The 20,423-nt window shown below is 68.2% G+C and overlaps 1 protein-coding gene across 8 annotated transcripts; it reads left to right on the forward strand.

The window, feature by feature from the left end:
• Positions 1-7,650: 7,650 nt before the first annotated feature.
• RASGRP4 (RAS guanyl releasing protein 4) lies at positions 7,651-20,352 on the forward strand. 8 transcript variants are annotated; one of them, XM_089769851.1, is made up of 17 exons: positions 7,665-7,904; positions 11,150-11,346; positions 12,222-12,327; positions 12,911-12,973; positions 13,110-13,241; positions 14,217-14,358; positions 14,531-14,704; positions 15,312-15,428; positions 15,963-16,235; positions 16,673-16,753; positions 16,841-16,948; positions 17,350-17,459; positions 17,653-17,797; positions 18,335-18,371; positions 18,586-18,720; positions 18,973-19,181; positions 19,386-19,707. In XM_089769851.1, the coding sequence occupies exons 1-17, from the start codon at positions 7,882-7,884 to the stop codon at positions 19,575-19,577; spliced, it is 2,244 nt and encodes a 747-aa protein (XP_089625977.1). In that variant the 5' UTR covers positions 7,665-7,881; the 3' UTR covers positions 19,578-19,707. The 8 variants fall into 8 exon arrangements, with proteins under 8 accessions (XP_089625975.1, XP_089625972.1, XP_089625977.1 ...); XM_089769850.1 differs by lacking the exon at positions 7,665-7,904 and adding an exon at positions 10,344-10,785; XM_089769852.1 differs by lacking the exons at positions 7,665-7,904; positions 18,586-18,720 and adding an exon at positions 10,342-10,785 and having other exon boundaries at positions 19,386-19,709.
• Positions 20,353-20,423: the final 71 nt, after the last annotated feature.

Below are 20,423 nucleotides of genomic sequence, written 5' to 3' on the forward strand. Positions count from 1 at the left end.
GTGAGGAAGGGGGCTTGGGGGTTCAAAGGGGGGTGCATGCAGGGGGGCTGTGAGGAAGGGGGCTTTGGGGGTTCAAAGGGGGTTACATGCAGGGGGGCTGTGAGGAAGGGGGCTTGGGGGTTCAAAGGGGGGTGCATGCAGGGGGGCTGTGAGGAAGGGGGCTTTGGGGGTTCAAAGGGGGGTGCATGCGGGGGGGGGCTGTGAGGAAGGGGGCTTGGGGGTTCAAAGGGGGGTGCATGCAGGGGGGCTGTGAGGAAGGGGGCTTTGGGGGTTCAAAGGGGGTTACATGCAGGGGGGCTGTGAGGAAGGGGGCTTTGGGGGTCCAAAGGGGGTTACATGCAGGGGGGCTGTGAGGAAGGGGGCTTTGGGGGTTCAAAGGGGGTTACATGCAGGGGGGCTGTGAGGAAGGGGGACTTTGGAGGTTCAAAGGGGGGTGCATGCGGGGGGCTGTGAGGAAGGGGGACTTTGGGGGTCCAAAGGGGGTTACATGCAGGGGGGCTGTGAGGAAGGGACTTTGGGGGTTCAAAGGGGGTTACATGCAGGGGGGCTGTGAGGAAGGGGGCTTTGGGGGTTCAAAGGGGGGTGCATGCGGGGGGGCTGTGAGGAAGGGGGCTTGGGGGTTCAAAGGGGGGTGCATGCGGGGGGCTGTGAGGAAGGGGGCTTTGGGGGTTCAAAGGGGGGTGCATGCGGGGGGCTGTGAGGAAGGGGACTTTGGGGGTCCAAAGTGGGTTACATGCACGGGGCTGTGAGGAAGGGGGCTTGGGGGTTCAAAGGGGGGTGCATGCGGGGGGCTGTGAGGAAGGGGGCTTTGGGGGTCCAAAGGGGGTTACATGCGGGGGGCTGTGAGGAAGGGGGCTTGGGGGTTCAAAGGGGGGTGCATGCGGGGGGCTGTGAGGAAGGGGGCTTTGGGGGTTCAAAGGGGGGTGCATGCGGGGGGCTGTGAGGAAGGGGGCTTTGGGGGTTCAAAGGGGGTTACATGCAGGGGGGCTGTGAGGAAGGGGGCTTGGGGGTTCAAAGGGGGGTGCATGCGGGGGGCTGTGAGGAAGGGGGCTTGGGGGTTCAAAGGGGGGTGCATGCGGGGGGCTGTGAGGAAGGGGGCTTGGGGGTTCAAAGGGGGTTACATGCAGGGTGGCTGTGAGGAAGGGGGCTTGGGGGTTCAAAGGGGGGTGCATGCGGGGGGCTGTGAGGAAGGGGGCTTTGGGGGTTCAAAGGGGGGTGCATGCGGGGGGCTGTGAGGAAGGGGGCTTGGGGGTTCAAAGGGGGGTGCATGCAGGGGGGCTGTGAGGAAGGGGGCTTGGGGGTTCAAAGGGGGTTACATGCAGGGGGGCTGTGAGGAAGGGGGCTTGGGGGTTCAAAGGGGGGTGCATGCAGGGGGGCTGTGAGGAAGGGGGCTTGGGGGTTCAAAGGGGGGTGCATGCAGGGGGGCTGTGAGGAAGGGGGCTTGGGGGTTCAAAGGGGGGTGCATGCGGGGGGCTGTGAGGAAGGGGGCTTTGGGGGTTCAAAGGGGGGTGCATGCGGGGGGCTGTGAGGAAGGGGGCTTGGGGGTTCAAAGGGGGGTGCATGCAGGGGGGCTGTGAGGAAGGGGGCTTGGGGGTTCAAAGGGGGGTGCATGCGGGGGGCTGTGAGGAAGGGGGCTTGGGGGTTCAAAGGGGGTTACATGCAGGGGGGCTGTGAGGAAGGGGGCTTGGGGGTTCAAAGGGGGGTGCATGCGGGGGGGCTGTGAGGAAGGGGGCTTTGGGGGTTCAAAGGGGGGTGCATGCGGGGGGCTGTGAGGAAGGGGGCTTTGGGGGTTCAAAGGGGGGTGCATGCGGGGGGGGCTGTGAGGAAGGGGGCTTGGGGGTTCAAAGGGGGTTACATGCAGGGTGGCTGTGAGGAAGGGGGCTTTGGGGGTTCAAAGGGGGGTGCATGCGGGGGGCTGTGAGGAAGGGGGACTTTGGGGGTTCAAAGGGGGGTGCATGCGGGGGGCTGTGAGGAAGGGGGCTTGGGGGTTCAAAGGGGGTTACATGCAGGGTGGCTGTGAGGAAGGGGGCTTGGGGGTTCAAAGGGGGTTACATGCAGGGGGGCTGTGAGGAAGGGGGCTTTGGGGGTTCAAAGGGGGGTGCATGCGGGGGGGTTGTGAGGAAGGGGGCTTTGGGGCTTCAAAGGGGGTTACATGCAGGGGGGCTGTGAGGAAGGGGGACTTTGGGGGTTCAAAGGGGGTTACATGCAGGGGGGCTGTGAGGAAGGGGGCTTTGGGGGTCCAAAGGGGGTTACATGCAGGGGGGCTGTGAGGAAGGGGGCTTGGGGGTCCAAAGGGGGTTACATGCAGGGGGGCTGTGAGGAAGGGGGCTTGGGGTCCAAAGGGGGTTACATGCAGGGGGGCTGTGAGGAAGGGGGACTTTGGGGGTTCAAAGGGGGTTACATGCAGGGGGGCTGTGAGGAAGGGGGCTTTGGGGGTTCAAAGGGGGTTACATGCAGGGGGGCTGTGAGGAAGGGGGACTTTGGGGGTTCAAAGGGGGGTGCATGCGGGGGGCTGTGAGGGTCCAAAGGGGGGTCACATGCAGGGGGGCTGTGAGGAAGGGGGCTTTGGGGGTTCCAAGGGGGTTACATGCAGGGGGGCTGTGAGGGTCCAAAGGGGGGTCACATGCAGGGGGGCTGTGAGGAAGGGGACTTTGGGGGTTCAAAGGGGGTTACATGCAGGGGGGCTGTGAGGAAGGGGGCTTTGGGGGTTCAAAGGGGGGTGCATGCGGGGGGCTGTGAGGAAGGGGGCTTTGGGGGTCCAAAGGGGGGTGCATGCGGGGGGGCTGTGAGGAAGGGGGCTTGGGGGTTCAAAGGGGGGTGCATGCGGGGGGGCTGTGAGGAAGGGGGCTTGGGGGTCCAAAGGGGGGTGCATGCGGGGGGGCTGTGAGGAAGGGGGCTTGGGGGTCCAAAGGGGGTTACATGCAGGGGGGCTGTGAGGAAGGGGGCTTTGGGGGTCCAAAGGGGGTTACATGCGGGGGGGCTGTGAGGAAGGGGGCTTGGGGGTTCAAAGGGGGTTACATGCAGGGGGGCTGTGAGGAAGGGGGCTTTGGGGGTCCAAAGGGGGTTACATGCGGGGGGGCTGTGAGGAAGGGGGCTTGGGGGTTCAAAGGGGGGTTACATGCAGGGGGGCTGTGAGGAAGGGGGACTTTGGGGGTCCAAAGGGGGGTTACATGCAGGGGGGCTGTGAGGAAGGGGGCTTGGGGGTTCAAAGGGGGGTGCATGCGGGGGGCTGTGAGGAAGGGGGCTTTGGGGGTTCAAAGGGGGTTACATGCAGGGTGGCTGTGAGGAAGGGGGCTTTGGGGGTCCAAAGGGGGTTACATGCAGGGGGGCTGTGAGGAAGGGGGCTTTGGGGGTTCAAAGGGGGTTACATGCAGGGGGGCTGTGAGGAAGGGGGCTTTGGGGGTTCAAAGGGGGTTACATGCAGGGGGGCTGTGAGGAAGGGGGCTTGGGGGTTCAAAGGGGGGTGCATGCAGGGGGGCTGTGAGGAAGGGGGCTTTGGGGGTTCAAAGGGGGTTACATGCAGGGTGGCTGTGAGGAAGGGGGCTTTGGGGGTTCAAAGGGGGTTACATGCAGGGTGGCTGTGAGGAAGGGGGCTTGGGGGGTTCAAAGGGGGGTGCATGCAGGGGGGCTGTGAGGAAGGGGGCTTTGGGGGTTCAAAGGGGGGTGCATGCAGGGGGGCTGTGAGGAAGGGGGCTTTGGGGGTTCAAAGGGGGGTGCATGCAGGGGGGCTGTGAGGAAGGGGGCTTTGGGGGTTCAAAGGGGGGTGCATGCAGGGGGGCTGTGAGGAAGGGGGCTTTGGGGGTTCAAAGGGGGGTGCATGCAGGGGGGCTGTGAGGAAGGGGGCTTTGGGGGTTCAAAGGGGGTTACATGCAGGGGGGCTGTGAGGAAGGGGGCTTTGGGGGTCCAAAGGGGGTTACATGCAGGGGGGCTGTGAGGAAGGGGGCTTTGGGGGTTCAAAGGGGGTTACATGCAGGGGGGCTGTGAGGAAGGGGGACTTTGGAGGTTCAAAGGGGGGTGCATGCGGGGGGCTGTGAGGAAGGGGGACTTTGGGGGTCCAAAGGGGGTTACATGCAGGGGGGCTGTGAGGAAGGGACTTTGGGGTTCAAAGGGGGTTACATGCAGGGGGGCTGTGAGGAAGGGGGCTTTGGGGGTTCAAAGGGGGGTGCATGCGGGGGGCTGTGAGGAAGGGGGCTTGGGGGTTCAAAGGGGGGTGCATGCGGGGGGCTGTGAGGAAGGGGGCTTTGGGGGTTCAAAGGGGGGTGCATGCGGGGGGCTGTGAGGAAGGGGACTTTGGGGGTCCAAAGTGGGTTACATGCAGGGGGCTGTGAGGAAGGGGGCTTGGGGGTTCAAAGGGGGGTGCATGCGGGGGGCTGTGAGGAAGGGGGCTTTGGGGGTCCAAAGGGGGTTACATGCGGGGGGGCTGTGAGGAAGGGGGCTTTGGGGGTCCAAAGGGGGTTACATGCGGGGGCTGTGAGGAAGGGGGCTTGGGGGTTCAAAGGGGGGTGCATGCGGGGGGCTGTGAGGAAGGGGGCTTTGGGGGTTCAAAGGGGGGTGCATGCGGGGGGCTGTGAGGAAGGGGGCTTTGGGGGTTCAAAGGGGGTTACATGCAGGGGGGCTGTGAGGAAGGGGGCTTGGGGGTTCAAAGGGGGGTGCATGCGGGGGGCTGTGAGGAAGGGGGCTTGGGGGTTCAAAGGGGGGTGCATGCGGGGGGCTGTGAGGAAGGGGGCTTGGGGGTTCAAAGGGGGTTACATGCAGGGTGGCTGTGAGGAAGGGGGCTTGGGGGTTCAAAGGGGGGTGCATGCGGGGGGCTGTGAGGAAGGGGGCTTTGGGGGTTCAAAGGGGGGTGCATGCGGGGGGCTGTGAGGAAGGGGGCTTGGGGGTTCAAAGGGGGGTGCATGCAGGGGGGCTGTGAGGAAGGGGGCTTGGGGGTTCAAAGGGGGTTACATGCAGGGGGGCTGTGAGGAAGGGGGCTTGGGGGTTCAAAGGGGGGTGCATGCAGGGGGGCTGTGAGGAAGGGGGCTTGGGGGTTCAAAGGGGGGTGCATGCAGGGGGGCTGTGAGGAAGGGGGCTTGGGGGTTCAAAGGGGGGTGCATGCGGGGGGCTGTGAGGAAGGGGGCTTTGGGGGTTCAAAGGGGGGTGCATGCGGGGGGCTGTGAGGAAGGGGGCTTGGGGGTTCAAAGGGGGGTGCATGCAGGGGGGCTGTGAGGAAGGGGGCTTGGGGGTTCAAAGGGGGGTGCATGCGGGGGGCTGTGAGGAAGGGGGCTTGGGGGTTCAAAGGGGGTTACATGCAGGGGGGCTGTGAGGAAGGGGGCTTGGGGGTTCAAAGGGGGGTGCATGCGGGGGGCTGTGAGGAAGGGGGCTTTGGGGGTTCAAAGGGGGGTGCATGCGGGGGGCTGTGAGGAAGGGGGCTTTGGGGGTTCAAAGGGGGGTGCATGCGGGGGGGGCTGTGAGGAAGGGGGCTTGGGGGTTCAAAGGGGGTTACATGCAGGGTGGCTGTGAGGAAGGGGGCTTTGGGGGTTCAAAGGGGGGTGCATGCGGGGGGCTGTGAGGAAGGGGACTTTGGGGGTTCAAAGGGGGGTGCATGCGGGGGGGCTGTGAGGAAGGGGGCTTGGGGGTTCAAAGGGGGTTACATGCAGGGTGGCTGTGAGGAAGGGGGCTTGGGGGTTCAAAGGGGGTTACATGCAGGGGGGCTGTGAGGAAGGGGGCTTTGGGGGTTCAAAGGGGGGTGCATGCGGGGGGGTTGTGAGGAAGGGGGCTTTGGGGGTTCAAAGGGGGTTACATGCAGGGTGGCTGTGAGGAAGGGGGCTTGGGGGTTCAAAGGGGGGTGCATGCGGGGGGCTGTGAGGAAGGGGGCTTTGGGGGTTCAAAGGGGGGGTGCATGCAGGGTGGCTGTGAGGAAGGGGGCTTGGGGGTTCAAAGGGGGGTGCATGCGGGGGGCTGTGAGGAAGGGGACTTTGGGGGTTCAAAGGGGGGTGCATGCGGGGGGCTCTGAGGAAGGGGGCTTTGGGGGTCCAAAGGGGGGTGCATGCGGGGGGCTCTGAGGAAGGGGGCTTTGGGGGTTCAAAGGGGGGTGCATGCGGGGGGCTGTGAGGAAGGGGGCTTTGGGGGTTCAAAGGGGGTTACATGCAGGGTGGCTGTGAGGAAGGGGGCTTGGGGGTTCAAAGGGGGGTGCATGCGGGGGGCTGTGAGGAAGGGGGCTTGGGGGTTCAAAGGGGGGTGCATGCGGGGGGCTGTGAGGAAGGGGGCTTGGGGGTTCAAAGGGGGGTGCATGCGGGGGGCTCAGTGCCCGGGTGTTACTGGTTACTGTGACAAGGGGGGGAGTTTGTTGTGTCAGGGAACTGGAGCCGGCGTCTAGCGCCCTGGTGCCCGGGCCCGCTCAGGGGCCAGGGCCGGCTCTGGGCAGGCGCCAGACCATGGGCTGCAGGGGGGACCCTGACCGGCCCAGCAAGGGAGGAACATTGGACGGGGGGGGAGAAGAGGGGCCAGGCGGAGGGGCGGACCCCCAAGTGAGAGGGGCCCCCCAAGAGGGTTGCCGCACTGGAGGGGCCCCCCGAGAAGGGGCCGCCAGGACAGACAGGCCGAGCCACGACCCCCCCCCACTGCTATCCCATGGTGCTTTGCTTCACAAGCAGCAGGGCCTGGCTGTGTGACTGGGGGGGAGGCTGCCCCCCTGCCCATGGCTCCCTCCATATGCCAGGGCAGCCAGCAGGCCCCGCCCCAGGCACACAGACGGGCATCGGCCCCCCGCCCCAGTGATCCCCCCCAGCCATCCGTATGGCCAACCCTCTGTCAGGGCCCTGGAAGCCGGGCACTCGGGCGGCCGCCCAGCTGAGTAGCAGAGCCCACAGAGCCGGCAGCCTGGTGGTGCACATCCACATGCCTCGGCGCACAGGACAAAATGTATTCCACACCCGGATGGAAACATGTAGAGGGAACCTTGCCCTCTGTCCGCCCATCCAGCCATCCCGACGCCCCGTCTGTCTGCCCCCCTGGGTCCTGCTATTCCTGCGTGGGCCTCTCACCAGGGCATTTTGAAACATTCTTCCTTCCTTTCTCCTGCAGCTCAGAGGACAAAAAAGGCCCATTTGTTTCACCTCTGCAGACACAGCCCCCTGCCGGCCACGGGAGCCCTCCAAGGCCAGGCCGGCTGCTGCAGAGGATGGGGGGGTCAGTAGAGAGCATGCTTCTCCCACTGGGGCTGCAGCACGGCCAGGAGCGGGGTGAGGCACTTTTCAGCTCTAGCAGATGGGTCCCGCTCAGTTTCTGTGCACGGTTAAACTGCTGCTGTGCCCCACCCCAGAGGTGGCTGCATCTTGGGGCTGGGTGAGGGATCCTTGTGTAAAAAGCTGCCTCCCCACACCCCAGAAGTGGCTGCATTTGAGTGCTCTTTATGAAGAGTTTATAATGGACCCTGACTTCCAGCCTGGCCCCAGCGCCGGGAAGAGAGTTGGGCCAAGTGGTTAGAGCAGGCGATGCCTGAGTTTTCTCCTGGGATTTGGCAGGGGAGCATGAGCAGGCGGTTCAAAGGGGAAGAGAGCCTGGAAGTCAGGGTTCCCAGGTCCTTCCCCCGCTGTGGGCAGACAGACAGACCCTGGCCCACGCCGACCACGGCCCTGACATCACACGGACGCGGCAGTTCCCTTTTTATCAGCCATCAGCACAAAAGTGAGTTCCTTCTGACTCAGCCCGTCTGTCCGCAGCGCGAGGTCCCGCCCCGGGCGGCTGCCGACGGATGCTTCATGCGTTTTCTCCTGGTGCCGCGGTGCACAGAGCGCCCGCGCACGGCCCCATGTCTGCAGGGAAGCCCAGCGGGGGCTCCAGCCGCCTGGCGTGAGGGTGCGGCAGGGCGGGGGGACGCGCACGCCCCAGCCTAGCTCGGCCATGAACCGAAAGGAGAGCAAGAGGTAAGGGCGCAGCTGTGCGGGTACAGGCGCCGGCTCCTGCCGCCCGGGGCTTTCCTTGCGGCCCCGCCAGGCCGTTTCAGTCTGAGTGGCTTCTCCTTTTCGGGCGGTTCAGCAGCGTCCCTCCTCCCCCTCCACACAGCGACTTTTCGCTTCCCAGCAGGCACTGCCACTCGCCGGCCACGGCCCCAGGCAGCAGCGGTGACAATCTCCCCGTGGCCTGGGGCAGGCCACAGTGCGGCCACCTCTGGGGCAGGGCACTGCCAGGGCTCTGCAGCCGGGGCTCTGGAGGGCCGGTTCTCCGCGGGGCCACCGTGGGGGGGCTGGTGAGAGACACCCCCCCGTAAGGGTCTCGGCAGGGCCGCGGAGCTGGGGCAGGGGTGCACAGCTCACACCGCAGGCCCCGATTGAGGGTGGAACCCCCCACCCCGTCCCGGGCCAGCCCGTCCCCACCCTGGAGCTGGATGGGAGCTGGCACCCCCTAGAGGGGACAGGCCCCAGGCCCCATTCTCCGCCCCCCTGGGCCAGCCCGGCCCTGCCCACTTCATTCTCCCCATGGATGCTGCCTGGTGGCGGGGGCTGCTGGGAGCATTAGGGCTCGCAGACTCTGGCCGCCCCCACCCCAGCCCGATGCCCCGGGGCCGGCTCCCTGCCTTTAAGACCCGCCCGCCCCACGGCCCGGGGCAGAGCTGCACTGCTCCTGCGGGAATGCAGGGGCCCGGCCGAGTGGCCGAGCGAGGCGCGAGCGGAGGGAGACCCACCAGACCAGGAGTGCGGCGAGGCACCTTCCGGGCGCTGGCGGGCGCGGCTCTCACAGGTCGGGGGCTGCTGGCTCGGGGCACGGGGCAGACACGTCATCAGCTGGGGGCCTGGCAGCGGAGGTGTCCAGGACATGGGGCATGGGGATGGCTGGGGAGCTGTGAGACTGGCAGTGGAGCAGGCTGGGAGGCAGGGCCTGGCTGGGGGGCAGGGTGGCAGCTGGGCAGGCGGCTGGGGGGCAGGGCAGTGGTTGGGCAGTTGGCCGGGGGGGGCAGGGCGGTGGCTGGGCAGGTGGCTGGGGGGGGGCAGGGTGGTGGCTGGGCAGGTGGGGGGGCAGGATGGTGGCTGGGCAGGTGGCTGGAGGGGGCAGGGCAGCAGCTGGGCAGGTGGCTGGGGGGGGCAGGGCAGTGGCAGGCAGGTGGGGGGAGGGGGCAGGACGGTGGCTGGAGGGGGCAGGGCGGCGGCCGGGCAGGTGGCCGGGGGGGGCAGGGCGGTGGCCGGGCAGGTGGCGTGGGGGCAGGCGGTGGCCGGGCAGGTGGCGGGGGGGCAGGGCGGTGGCTGGGCAGGTGGCGGGGGGGCAAGGCGGTGGCCGGGCAGGTGGCGGGGGGGCAGGGCGGTGGCCGGGCAGGTGGCGGGGGGCAGGGCGGCGGCCGGGCAGGTGGCGGGGGGGGGCAAGGCGGTGGCCGGGCAGGTGGCAGGGGTGCTAGGGTGGCAGCCGGGCAGGTGGCCGGGGGGGGGGGCAGGGCGGCGGCTGGGCAGGTGGCAGGGGTGCTAGGGTGGCAGCCGGGCAGGTGGCCGGGGGGGGGCAGGGTGGCGGCTGGGCAGGTGGCTGGGCAGGTGGCAGGGTGCTAGGGTGGCAGCCAGGCAGGTGGCCGGGGGGGGGGCAGGGCGGCGGCTGGGCAGGTGGCTGGGCAGGTGGCAGGGGTGCTAGGGTGGCAGCCAGGCAGGTGGCCGGGGGGGGGGCAGGGTGGCGGCTGGGCAGGTGGCTGGGCAGGTGGCAGGGGTGCTAGGGTGGCAGCCAGGCAGGTGGCCGGGGGGGGGCAGGGTGGCGGCTGGGCAGGTGGCTGGGCAGGTGGCAGGGGTGCTAGGGTGGCGGCCGGGCAGGTGGCCGGGGGGGGGCAGGGCGGCGGCCGGGCAGGTGGCCGGGGGGGGGCAGGGCGGCGGCCGGGCAGGTGGCCGGGGGGGGGCAGGGCGGCGGCCGGGCAGGTGGCCGGGGGGGGCAGGGCGGCGGCTGGGCAGGTGGCCGGGGGGGGCAGGGCGGCGGCTGGGCAGGTGGCTGGGCAGGTGGCCAGGGGGGGAGGGCGGCGGCTGGGCAGGTGGCTGGGCAGGTGGCAGGGGTGCTAGGGTGGCGGCTGGGCAGGTGGGGGGGGGGCAGGGCGGCGGCTGGGCAGGTGGCCGGGGGGGGCAGGGCGGCGGCCGGGCAGGTGGCCAGGGGGGAGGGCGGTGGCCGGGCAGGTAGCCGGGGGGGCAGGGCGGCGGCCGGGCAGGTGGCCGGGGGGGGCAGGGCGACGGCCGGGCAGGTGGCGGGGGGGGGCAGGGCGGCGGCCGGGCAGGTGGCCGGGGGGGGGCAGGGCGGCGGCCGGGCAGGTGGCCGGGGGGGGGCAGGGCGGCGGCCGGGCAGGTGGCCGGGGGGGGGGCAGGGCGGCGGCCGGGCAGGTGGCCGGGGGGGGGCAGGGCGGCGGCCGGGCAGGTGGCAGGGACTGGCTGGGGGCCTGGCGTGGGGCCGGGGGCCTGGCCCTGGAAGGGGGCTCGCTGGGCAGGGCCCTGTGCGGGTAGCCCCGGGGAGCGAGCACAGGAAATGGCCGACGTGTCTCCTTCCTTCTGTTTCCTTGTGTGGCCCCAGGGAGGAAGCCTCGGGGGTTCTTGTGGTCAGAGAGAGGGAGGGGGGCTTGGAGCCACAGCTGCCAGGGAGCAGTGGCGTCTAGTGGGCAGAGCGGGGCCTCCGAGGGGCACGGAGAAGCCCCCACGGGCCAGGCCGTGCCATTCCCGGCAGGGCTGCCCGGCGGCCCGGAACAGCGTTGGGCAAGAGGCGCTGGGCGTGGCGGGCACAGGGGCCGGTGCGCGGTCGTGGCGCAATGCGGCTGCTGGAAATGCAGAAGCAGGGCCGGTCTCTGCCAGGAAACGGGTGGGTGGCCGCCGGGAGCCCGGCGCAGGGTGACTGGAGCCGGGGCCGTTCCCCTCCCTGCACCCCGGGCGAGGGGGGGTAATGCCGTGCCCAGCGGCGCCGTGGGGCAGCCCAATCTGGGGGGGTCCATGTGGGTGGGTAACACACAGACGGGCTGGGAGCCAGGATGCCAGGGTTCTGGGAGGGGAGTGGGGGCTACTGGTTAGAGCGGGGGAGGCTGGAACGCAGAACCCAGCACCCTGGCTCCCAGTTCCCTTGGCTGTTACCCCCTGGCCCAGCCGGCGGGTCTGGGCCCGGGCCGGGCATGGGGCGAGGGTGTAAGTGTGGTGGCTTTTCGGTGACTCCACTCCGCCTGGCCTGGCAGGAAGTCGCGGGCGGAATGTCCCAGCCCGGCGAGCCCCGTCCCCGTCCCTGGCAAGATCCGCCAGCGGCAGAACCGGCGCCGAATGACCTGCCCCACCCCCCGGGAGATCAAGCAGGCCATGGCCAGCATGGCTCTGGGGGAGCTCACCAAGGCCTGCAGCCTGCCACAGCTCGTCGAGATCTGCCTCAATTCCTTCGGTAGGCCCCGTCCCGCCCCCCCAGCGCTGCTGGGGCGCCAGATGGTTTAGCAAAAATACCGAACACTGCCCCCCCCCGGAGAAAAACACCCGGGAAAATTCTGTTGAGAAGAGAAAAGGGGGGGGGGGCAAAGTCGTTAAGCAAAGCAAAAGAAAAAGGGCGCTGAGCCCCTCACTGCCCGCCCCGCCCCCTGGACACAGCAGGGGAAGGTTGTGTCCCTCCCGCCCCCCCCCTCCAGCCGAGGGGAACAGGACCTGCCGGCACCGCTCAGGGCTCGTGTCCGGGATTTTCACCGGATGGGGACCCAGAAAACGGACAGTCCGGGCGAAAACCGGACACCTGGCAACCCTACGGGTCCGGCACCTCCCCGCAGCCCCGCCCTGCTGGTGTCCCCCCCCGCAGTCCCCGTCCGGCCCCGCCCCCCCCCTGTCCCCTGCCCGGCCAGGGTCCCCCACTCCCGACCCGCAGCCGCCCCCCCGCCCGGCCAGGGTCCCCCAGTCCCGACCCGCAGCCCCAGCCCCCCCCCGCCCGGCCAGGGTCCCCCAGTCCCGACCCGCAGCCCCCCCCCGCCCGGCCAGGGTCCCCCAGTCCCGACCCGCAGCCCCCCCCCCCCCGCCCTGCCAGGGTCCCCCAGTCCCGACCCGCAGCCCCCCCCGCCCTGCCAGGGCCCCCCACTCCCGACCCGCAGCCCCCCTGCCCGGCCAGGGCCCCCCACTCCCGACCCGCAGCCCCAAGAGGTTCACCAAGGAACATCTCAATCCCTGGGCCCAGAGAGGGGCTGAGTGGCCGACGGGGGGAATCCAGCTGCCCAAAGGTGCCCCCCCTCCTGTTCCCCAAGACCCCCCTTAACTCCGCCCCTGCCTTTGCCTCCCCAGACCCGGCCGGGAGCCTGTACCGGAGCGACTACACCGTGAACATGACCCTGACTGTGCACAGCTGGGTCGTGCCCTCGGCTGACCTCGCCCGCCACCTCCTGGCGCTATATCCTGCCCGCAGCCCCCCCCCCCCGCCGGGGTCCCCCCCCCCGCCCCGCAGCCCCCCCCCGCCGGGGTCCCCCACTCCCGACCCGCAGCCCCGCCCTGCTGGCGCCCCCGTCCTCTGCCCCGCCGGGGTCCCCCACTCCCGACCCGCAGCCCCCCCCGCCCCGCCGGGGTCCCCCACTCCCGCCCCGCAGCCCCGCCCTGCTGGCGCCCCCGTCCTCTGCCGCGCCGGGGTCCCCCACTCCCGCCCCGCAGCCCCCCCCGCCCCGCCGGGGTCCCCCACTCCCGCCCCGCAGCCCCCCCCGTCGGGGTCCGCCACTCCCGACCTGCCCCCCGCCCTGCTGGCGCCCCCGTCCTCTGCCGCGCCGGGGTCCCCCACTCCCGCCCCGCAGCCCCCCCCGCCGGGGTCCCCCACTCCCGACCTGCAGCCCCCCCGGCACAGCTGCCCCACGCCGGTCTGAGAGCTGCCCGGTGCTGCGGGCGGGGGAGGCGGGGGGGCTCTGCGATGGCCGGTCGCTCACTGAGGGGCGGGGGGGGGGGCAGGATGGGATTCCAAGGGGGATGGAGCCTTAACTCGGAGCCACCTACCGGGAGGCCTCGGGGGAGAACCAGAAGGAAAGACGCATCCGGATCTGCAACTTCGTCAGGTGAGGGGCCCCCCCGCCCCCCCCCGCCCCCAACCCCCTCCTACCCCTGCCCCCCAACCGCCCCACCTACATCCCCTTCTCCCCAGCACTCCCTGCCCCCCTGGAACCGATGCCCTAGCCCTGCCCCTCCCCCCAGGTACTGGCTCACGCACCACCCCGAGGCCTTTCGCCTGGAGCCCCAGCTGGTGGAGGCCCTGGGCGAGCTCTGGCAGGTGGTGCAGGCTGAAGGCCACGGGACATGCTGCCCGCCGGTGGACACGGCTCTCGGGTAAGGATGGGCCCTGCCCCCCGGCCCCTTGCCTTCCCGCGAGTGTATTAGTGCACAGGGTGTGAGTGTGCATCGGGATGTGGCACTGGTGTGTGGGGCATGCACAAGAGAGTGCATTTGTGCATGGGGTGTGGGTGTGCACAGGCACATGGGGATATGCACACCGGTGTGTGGGGCAAGAGAGTGCATTTGTGCATGGGGGTGTGAGTGTACATGGGCACACAGGGATGTGCGCACTTGTGTGTGGGGCATGCACAAGCGAGTGTATTTGTGCATAGGGTGTGAGTGTTCAATGTGCGCACTTGTGTGTGGGGCATGCACAAGCGAGTGTATTTGTGCATAGGGTGTGAGTGTTCAATGTGCACACGTGTGTGGGGCATGCACAAGCGAGTGTATTTGTGCATGGGGTGTGAGTGTTCAATGTGCGCACTTGTGTGTGGGGCATGCACAAGCGAGTGTATTTGTGCATAGGGTGTGAGTGTTCAATGTGCGCACTTGTGTGTGGGGCATGCACAAGCGAGTGTATTTGTGCATAGGGTGTGAGTGTTCAATGTGCACACTTGTGTGTGAGGCATGCACAAGCGAGTGTATTTGTGCATGGGGTGTGAGTGTTCAATGTGCACACGTGTGTGGGGCATGCACAAGCGAGTGTATTTGTGCATAGGGTGTGAGTGTTCAATGTGCACACGTGTGTGGGGCATGCACAAGCGAGTGTATTTGTGCATAGGGTGTGAGTGTTCAATGTGCACACGTGTGTGGGGCATGCACAAGCGAGTGTATTTGTGCATAGGGTGTGAGTGTTCAATGTGCACACGTGTGTGGGGCATGCACAAGCGAGTGTATTTGTGCATAGGGTGTGAGTGTGCATGGGCACATGGGGATGTGCACACCAGTGTGGGGCGTGCATCAACGGGGACAAATGTGCAGGCACCAAAGCCCCTGCTGGTGTAACCAGCCCCCCACCCCCATCCCCAGCTGGACCCGCAAGCTCAGCTACCAGGACAGCCCCAACTGCAACAAGAAGCGGAAAGTGTCTCTGCTTTTCGACCACCTGGACGCCACGGAGCTGGCCGAGCACCTCAGCTACCTGGAGTTCAAAGCCTTCTGCCGCATCTCGGTGAGCACCCCTCCCCCAGCCCGTCTGCTCTGCGGGCTGCGCTGGAGAGATCCCACCGCTGACACCAGCCCCTAGCCCTTGGCCAGCTCTGCCTCCCGGGGTCTGAGAGCAGCTCAGCGTAACAGCTACCTCGGTGGCTAAGCTCCCGTCCCTCTGTCTGCCCCCCGGGCAGTACCTGGATTACAGGAACTACGTGCTGCACGGCTCCGTGCAGGAAAACCTGGCCCTGGAACGCTCCGTGGCTCTTTGCAACAGCATCTCCCAGTGGGTGCAGGTCATGATCCTCAACCGGCCCACGCCGCAGCAGCGCGCCGAGGTCTTCACCAAATTCATCCACGTCACACAGGTGAGGGGCCCTCTGGCCAGGCGGGGGGGCCTTGCCGTGGAGGGGCAGAAAGAGCCGGGGTTTATCATGAAGGTGGGGGGGAGGGGCTCACATGTGCTAGGAGGATGGGTGAGCATGCACATGTGTGTGCGCATGCACAGGGGCTGATCGTGCAGTTGTGTCTGTGCAGATGGGTGTGTGCATGAAGCACACAGGGGTGCATACATGAGCATGAGTGTGTGCATGCAGTGTGTGAAAGTGCACATGATTGTACATGCACATGGGTATGTGCAGGAGAGTTCACGAGGGTGCATGCACAAGTGTGTGTTAAATGCATGAGAGTCTGCATGGGTGTGTACACGCATGCACAAGTGTATTTAAAGGGTGTGAGTGTGCCTGGATGTGTGCATGAAAAGCATGTATGGATGTGTGCGTGCGAGTGCATTGGTGCAAATGTGCATGCATGCGTGCACATGACAATGCACACACGAATGCAAACGTGCATCTGTGAGCAGGCATGTGGTACGGCAGGGGCCTGGCTAGTTGGACCTGGGGGGGTCCCAGCTCCCCGGTGCATTGCTGGCAGGAGCTGGGGGGGGGCGCCTGATCCCTCTTTCTCCCCCCACAGAAGCTGCGCCAGTTGCAGAACTTCAACACGCTGATGGCGGTGCTGGGGGGGCTGTGTCATAGCGCCATCGCCCGCCTCAGGGACACCCACGCCCTGCTGCTGCCTGAGGTCGCCAAGGTGGGCCCCGCCCCGGGGGGCTCTGCGCGGGGGGGGTCTCCAAGTTGCTCCCATCAGACCGTCCCCTGCCCCCCCCCCAGGACGGGAACTAGCCAGGGCCTCCCTGTGCTGGGAGGGGACAGGTGCCTGATCTCTGACGGACTGGCCTCTCCCCCTCCCGCTCTGCTCCCACCCGCCTTCCTCCCCTCCCCCACCTTCCCCTGCCCCTCTGCTCCCACCCACCTTCCTCCCCTCCCCTCCTCCCCTCCCCCACCTCCCTCTGCCTTCCTCCCCTCCCCCACCTTCCCCTGCCCCTCTGCTCCCACCCGCCTTCCTCCCCTCCCCCACCTTCCCCTGCCCCTCTGCTCCCACCCGCCTTCCTCCCCTCCCCCACCTCCCTCTGCTCCCACCCGCCTTCCTCCCCTCCCCCCACCTTCCCCTCCCTCTCTGCTTCCCACCCGTCTTCCTCCCCTCCCCTCCCCACTTTCCTCCCCTCCCCCACCGCTCCCACCCGCCTTCCTCCCCTTCCCTGCTGCTCCCCTCCCGCACCCCCAGACGCTGGCGGAGATGACCGAGCTGCTCTCCTCCAGCTGTAACTACAGCGCCTACCGGCGGGCCTACGGCGAGTGCAGCGGGTTCAAGATCCCCATCGTGGGGGTGCACCTCAAGGACCTGGTGTCCCTGCACGAGGCGCTGCCCGACTGCCTGGGCCCCCTGCTCAACCTCACCAAGCTGCAGAGTCTCTACCAGCAGGCGCTGGAGCTGCGGGCGCTGCAGGAGGCCCTGCCGCCCTTCCACGCCAACAAGGACCTGGTGCACCTGCTCACGGTGAGCCCCCCGTGCAAGAGATGGGTTGGGTGTGCAAGACGGGTGCACATGGTTTGGGGTCAAGTGTGCAAGCAGGCCCAGCAAGGGTGGGGTGCCGGGGGAGCCCCTGCCCTTCCCCCCCACGTGGGCCCAGCTTGCCAGGCACTATGGCTGCTGTCTCTCCGCCTCCGGCCCCGCAGTGGGGCAGTTCTCCGGGGCACTGGCTAGTGTCCTGTGTCCCCCACATGCACACACTGGTGGTGTGAACATGGCACTGGTGCAAACACACGCAGAACCCCCAGCAGAGAACAGCAGTGCATTCGCACGACTGCCCCAGTGCAATTGCACGACTAGCTGTGCCCCGATCAGCGGGGGGCAGCAAGCCCAGCCCAGTATCTGGGAAGGCTAGTCCCAGCAGGACCCTCCTCCTCGCCTCTACCCCCTTCTCTGCCCCCCAGCTCTCCCTTGACCTGTACTACACGGACGATGAAATCTACGAGTTGTCGTACGCCCGGGAACCCCGCTGCCCCAAGTCCCTGGTAAGATGGGGGGGCCCTGAGCTGATCCCCCAACCCTCACTCCCTGTTGTGGGGGGCTTGTCTGACCTTCATTCTTCCTTCCCCCAGCCGACCACCCCCTTCAAGCCCCCCATGGTGGTGGTGGAGTGGGCCCCAGGCGTGGCCTCAAAACCCGACCGGCTCACCATCAGCAAACACGTCCAGCAGATGGTGGAGGTAAGTGGGGAGTCCCCCACTCTGGGGGCAGCCCCCTAACTGGGCCAGGAGAGGCCTGCCACTGAGCCAACAGGGGGCATCGTCTCTGCCCCATAGCCCAGCTGAGGGCAGGGCGCCTTAGCCAGGTGAGCTGCTGCCAGCAGGGGCCAGGACTCGCACCTGGGCTGCAGGAGGCTATTATCCCCTATATGGACCAGCTGGGTGAAGGAGGGTCCCTGCCCAGGCAGCCCATCTTGGGGGTGGGGCCCCGCAGGACTGTCCAGGCTCTGCCCCCAGCAGGCAAAGGGGGGTATTTGTCTATTGGCTGCCCTGAGGTACCAAATGCCCCCGCCCCCACGGGCTGCTGGCCAGCACGAGGGGCTGCGTGGGGCGGGGTCACACTGTGCTGCCCTCCCCTGCAGTCCGTGTTTAAGAACTACGACCACGACCAGCGCGGCTGCATCTCCCAGGAGGACTTTGAAAAGATCATGGCCAGTTTCCCCTTCTCCTTCTACGGGCTGGGGAAGGACCGGTGAGTGTGCGTGCACGTGGGGGCGTGACCCCTGGGTTCCACCCCCAGTTCTAGGAGAGTGGAGCCTAGTGGTTAGCGCGGAGGGGGCTGGGAAGCAGGACTTTCTGCAATTCCTGCCATGGCTCTGTGCCTCAGTTTCCCCCACTGTGCCCCTTTATCAGTCGGGCCCCTCACACTCTCGCCCCCCCGGCAGCGAGGGGCCATACAGTCGGGAGGAGATCACCGGTTACTTCATGCGCGCCTGCGCCGTCTTCGCCAAGCTGGGCCTCGGCTTCCTGCACGACTTCCACGAGGCCACCTTCAAGAAGCCCACGTTCTGCCACAGCTGCAACGGCTTCGTGAGTCACGCCCCCACCTGCCCCACACTGCCCCCCGGTGGCCCGGACAGAGGTGGGCCCAGCCCTGCCCCACACTGCCCCCTGGTGGCCCGGACGGAGGCGGGCCCAGCCCTGCCCTACACTGCCCCCTGGTGGCCTGGACTGAGGCGCACCCAGTCCTGCCCCACACTGCCCCCCGGTGGCCAGGCCTGGAGCACCCTCAGCCCCACACACTGCCCCCTGTTGGTCAGCACAAGGGCATGTCCAGCCCCACACCACCCCCAGTGGCCACCACAGGGGTCAAGAATCTGCTTAAGCCAAAGACCTCAGCCCACAGTGCCTCCTTGCAGTAGCCAGGAAAGGGGGTACATCAGATCCCTGCAGCTTTACACCCCCCCAAGAACCCTGCCCCACAGCACTCACCAGGTGGCAGCAGTGAGTTAACCCCTGTATTTGTGGACACCGGCAGCATGGAAGTCAGGCTCCAGTGAGCCTCCCCCCACCCCAGGCCACTGCCACCCCTCCCAAGCCACAGCTAATGGCTCTGCTCTCTCCTAGCTCTGGGGCGTCTCCAAGCAGGGGTACAGATGTCGGGGTAAGTGTAGCCCAAGTGGCAGGGGGGGGGAGAGGTTTTAGGGCCAGGGAGGGGCAAAGGGCTAGAACAGCACAGCTGTGTGTCCTGACCCCTGCACTGCTCACCAGGGAGGGGGATTCTCCTTCTGCTGCAGAGGCTGGGTCCCCCCCCCAGAGGGCTCCTGCTGGGGGGGGTCATTCTAGTCCCTGCAGCTCACACATGTCACCCCCCCCAGACTGCGGCATGAGCTGCCACAAGCAGTGCAAGGACTTGGTGGAGCTGGAGTGCAAGAGACGGTTCCACTCCAGAGCCTCAGAGGGGGGCACCCCCCACGCTGCCACACCTGCCGCCACACAGCACCCCAGCTCAGGTACTGGGGTGGGACTCCAGAGCCCAGGGCAGCTCCCCCTGCCCCTAGGGGAGAGTGGAATGACCCATGGGCTCTCCTCCCCCCTCTTCCCTGACCATGGACTGGGCCATGGCATGACTCACTAAGTGGCCACTGACACTCCCTCCCCTTACTGGTGCAGTGGCACAGCCCATTCTGTCCCCCCCACTTGCAGACGGTGGTACAGCCCGTGGCCTGCCCCATTCAAAGGGCCACTCTCCCCCCCACATGCAGGGTCGGAGGAAGAGGCCTTCCCCTTCCCCCCGGCAGAGGAGCAGGCCATGGTACTGGCGGGGGTGCCCACGGGCTGGCGGTGCACCCGGGAGGCCTGGACGCAGACGGAGGGCACTGACCCCACGGCAGAGGGCCACGAGCCCCACGGCCGGGTGGGCGGCTGCGGCAGGGGCCAGAAGCTCCTGGAGCAGCTGCAGGAGCTGGAGAAGGTGAGAGGCCGAAGGTGGGTTCAGCGGGGAGGGGTTGGGCGTGCGCACTGCACAGGGCGCCCCACAGCCAGGACTTGACCCCCTGCCTTCTGCAGCAGAGGGCTGCCTGGTGGGGGGGGCAGGCCCACCGGCCAAGGGTGGAGCTGGCTGGGACACGGGGGCTCCCTGCTGCCCCCAACCCGCCCCCGGCTCTCTCCCCCGCAGGAGCGGCACCGGCTGCTGCTGGAGAACACAGGACTGCGGCGCCGCAACGCCCAGCTGGAGGCAGAGGACACGGCCCGCGAGGCCGCTGGGCGCCGGGGCAAGGCCGAGGGGGGGGCGCGGGGCCAGGCCTCCCTCACCCTGCTCCTGGAAGGGGTGGAGGCCCTGCACCTGCAGCATGACTCCAAGGCGTAGTGGGCCGGACTCAGCCCCCCTGGCCAGCGCTCCCCCGCCCCCCCCGCCAGACTCAGCCCCCCTGGACAACGCTCCACCGCCCCCCCCGGCCGGACTCAGCCCCCCTGGACAACGCTCCCCCGGCCGGCCTCAGCCCCTCTGGACAACGCTCCCCCCGCCGGACTCGCCCCCCTGGACAACGCTCCACCGCCCCCCCCGGCCGGACTCAGCCCCTCTGGACAACGCTCCACCGCCCCCCCCGGCCGGACTCAGCCCCTCTGGACAACGCTCCCCCCGGCCGGACTCAGCCCCCCTGGCCAGCGCTCCCCCGCCCCCCCCGCCAGACTCAGCCCCCCTGGACAACGCTCCCCCGGCCGGACTCAGCCCCTCTGGACAACGCTCCCCCCGCCGGACTCGCCCCCCTGGACAACGCTCCACCGCCCCCCCCGGCCGGACTCAGCCCCTCTGGACAACGCTCCACCGCCCCCCCCCCCCCCCCCCCGCCGGACTCAGCCCCTCTGGACAACGCTCCACCGCCCCCCATCTCTGGATCCAAGAGGAGCCGGTGCTCTTGGCACAGCCTAGGACCTCTGGCTGCAGAATCTCACCTCCTGGGGCCCAGTGAGCGAGGCCTGGCCCCACAGCTCCTGACTGTATCTGGGCACCACCCCAATAAAGCAAATGGCTCTTTGTAGTCAGGCCTGGGCGAGGCCATCAGCTGCCCCCTCTCACTGCACATCTGTTGGCCACTGCACCACCAGCCCTGCCTCAGTTTCCTCTTCCAGCCTTGGCGAGGCTGGAACTCTTGGGGCTGGGAGAAAAGGGCCCCGACTGCGCAGCATCCAGCCGGGCTCGGGCTGCCCCCAC

The sequence above is a fragment of the Pelodiscus sinensis genome, chromosome 18 (genome assembly GCF_052426305.1).
Source record: "Pelodiscus sinensis isolate ZL-2025 chromosome 18, ASM5242630v1, whole genome shotgun sequence".
NCBI classification, from domain to species: Eukaryota; Metazoa; Chordata; order Testudines; family Trionychidae; genus Pelodiscus; species Pelodiscus sinensis.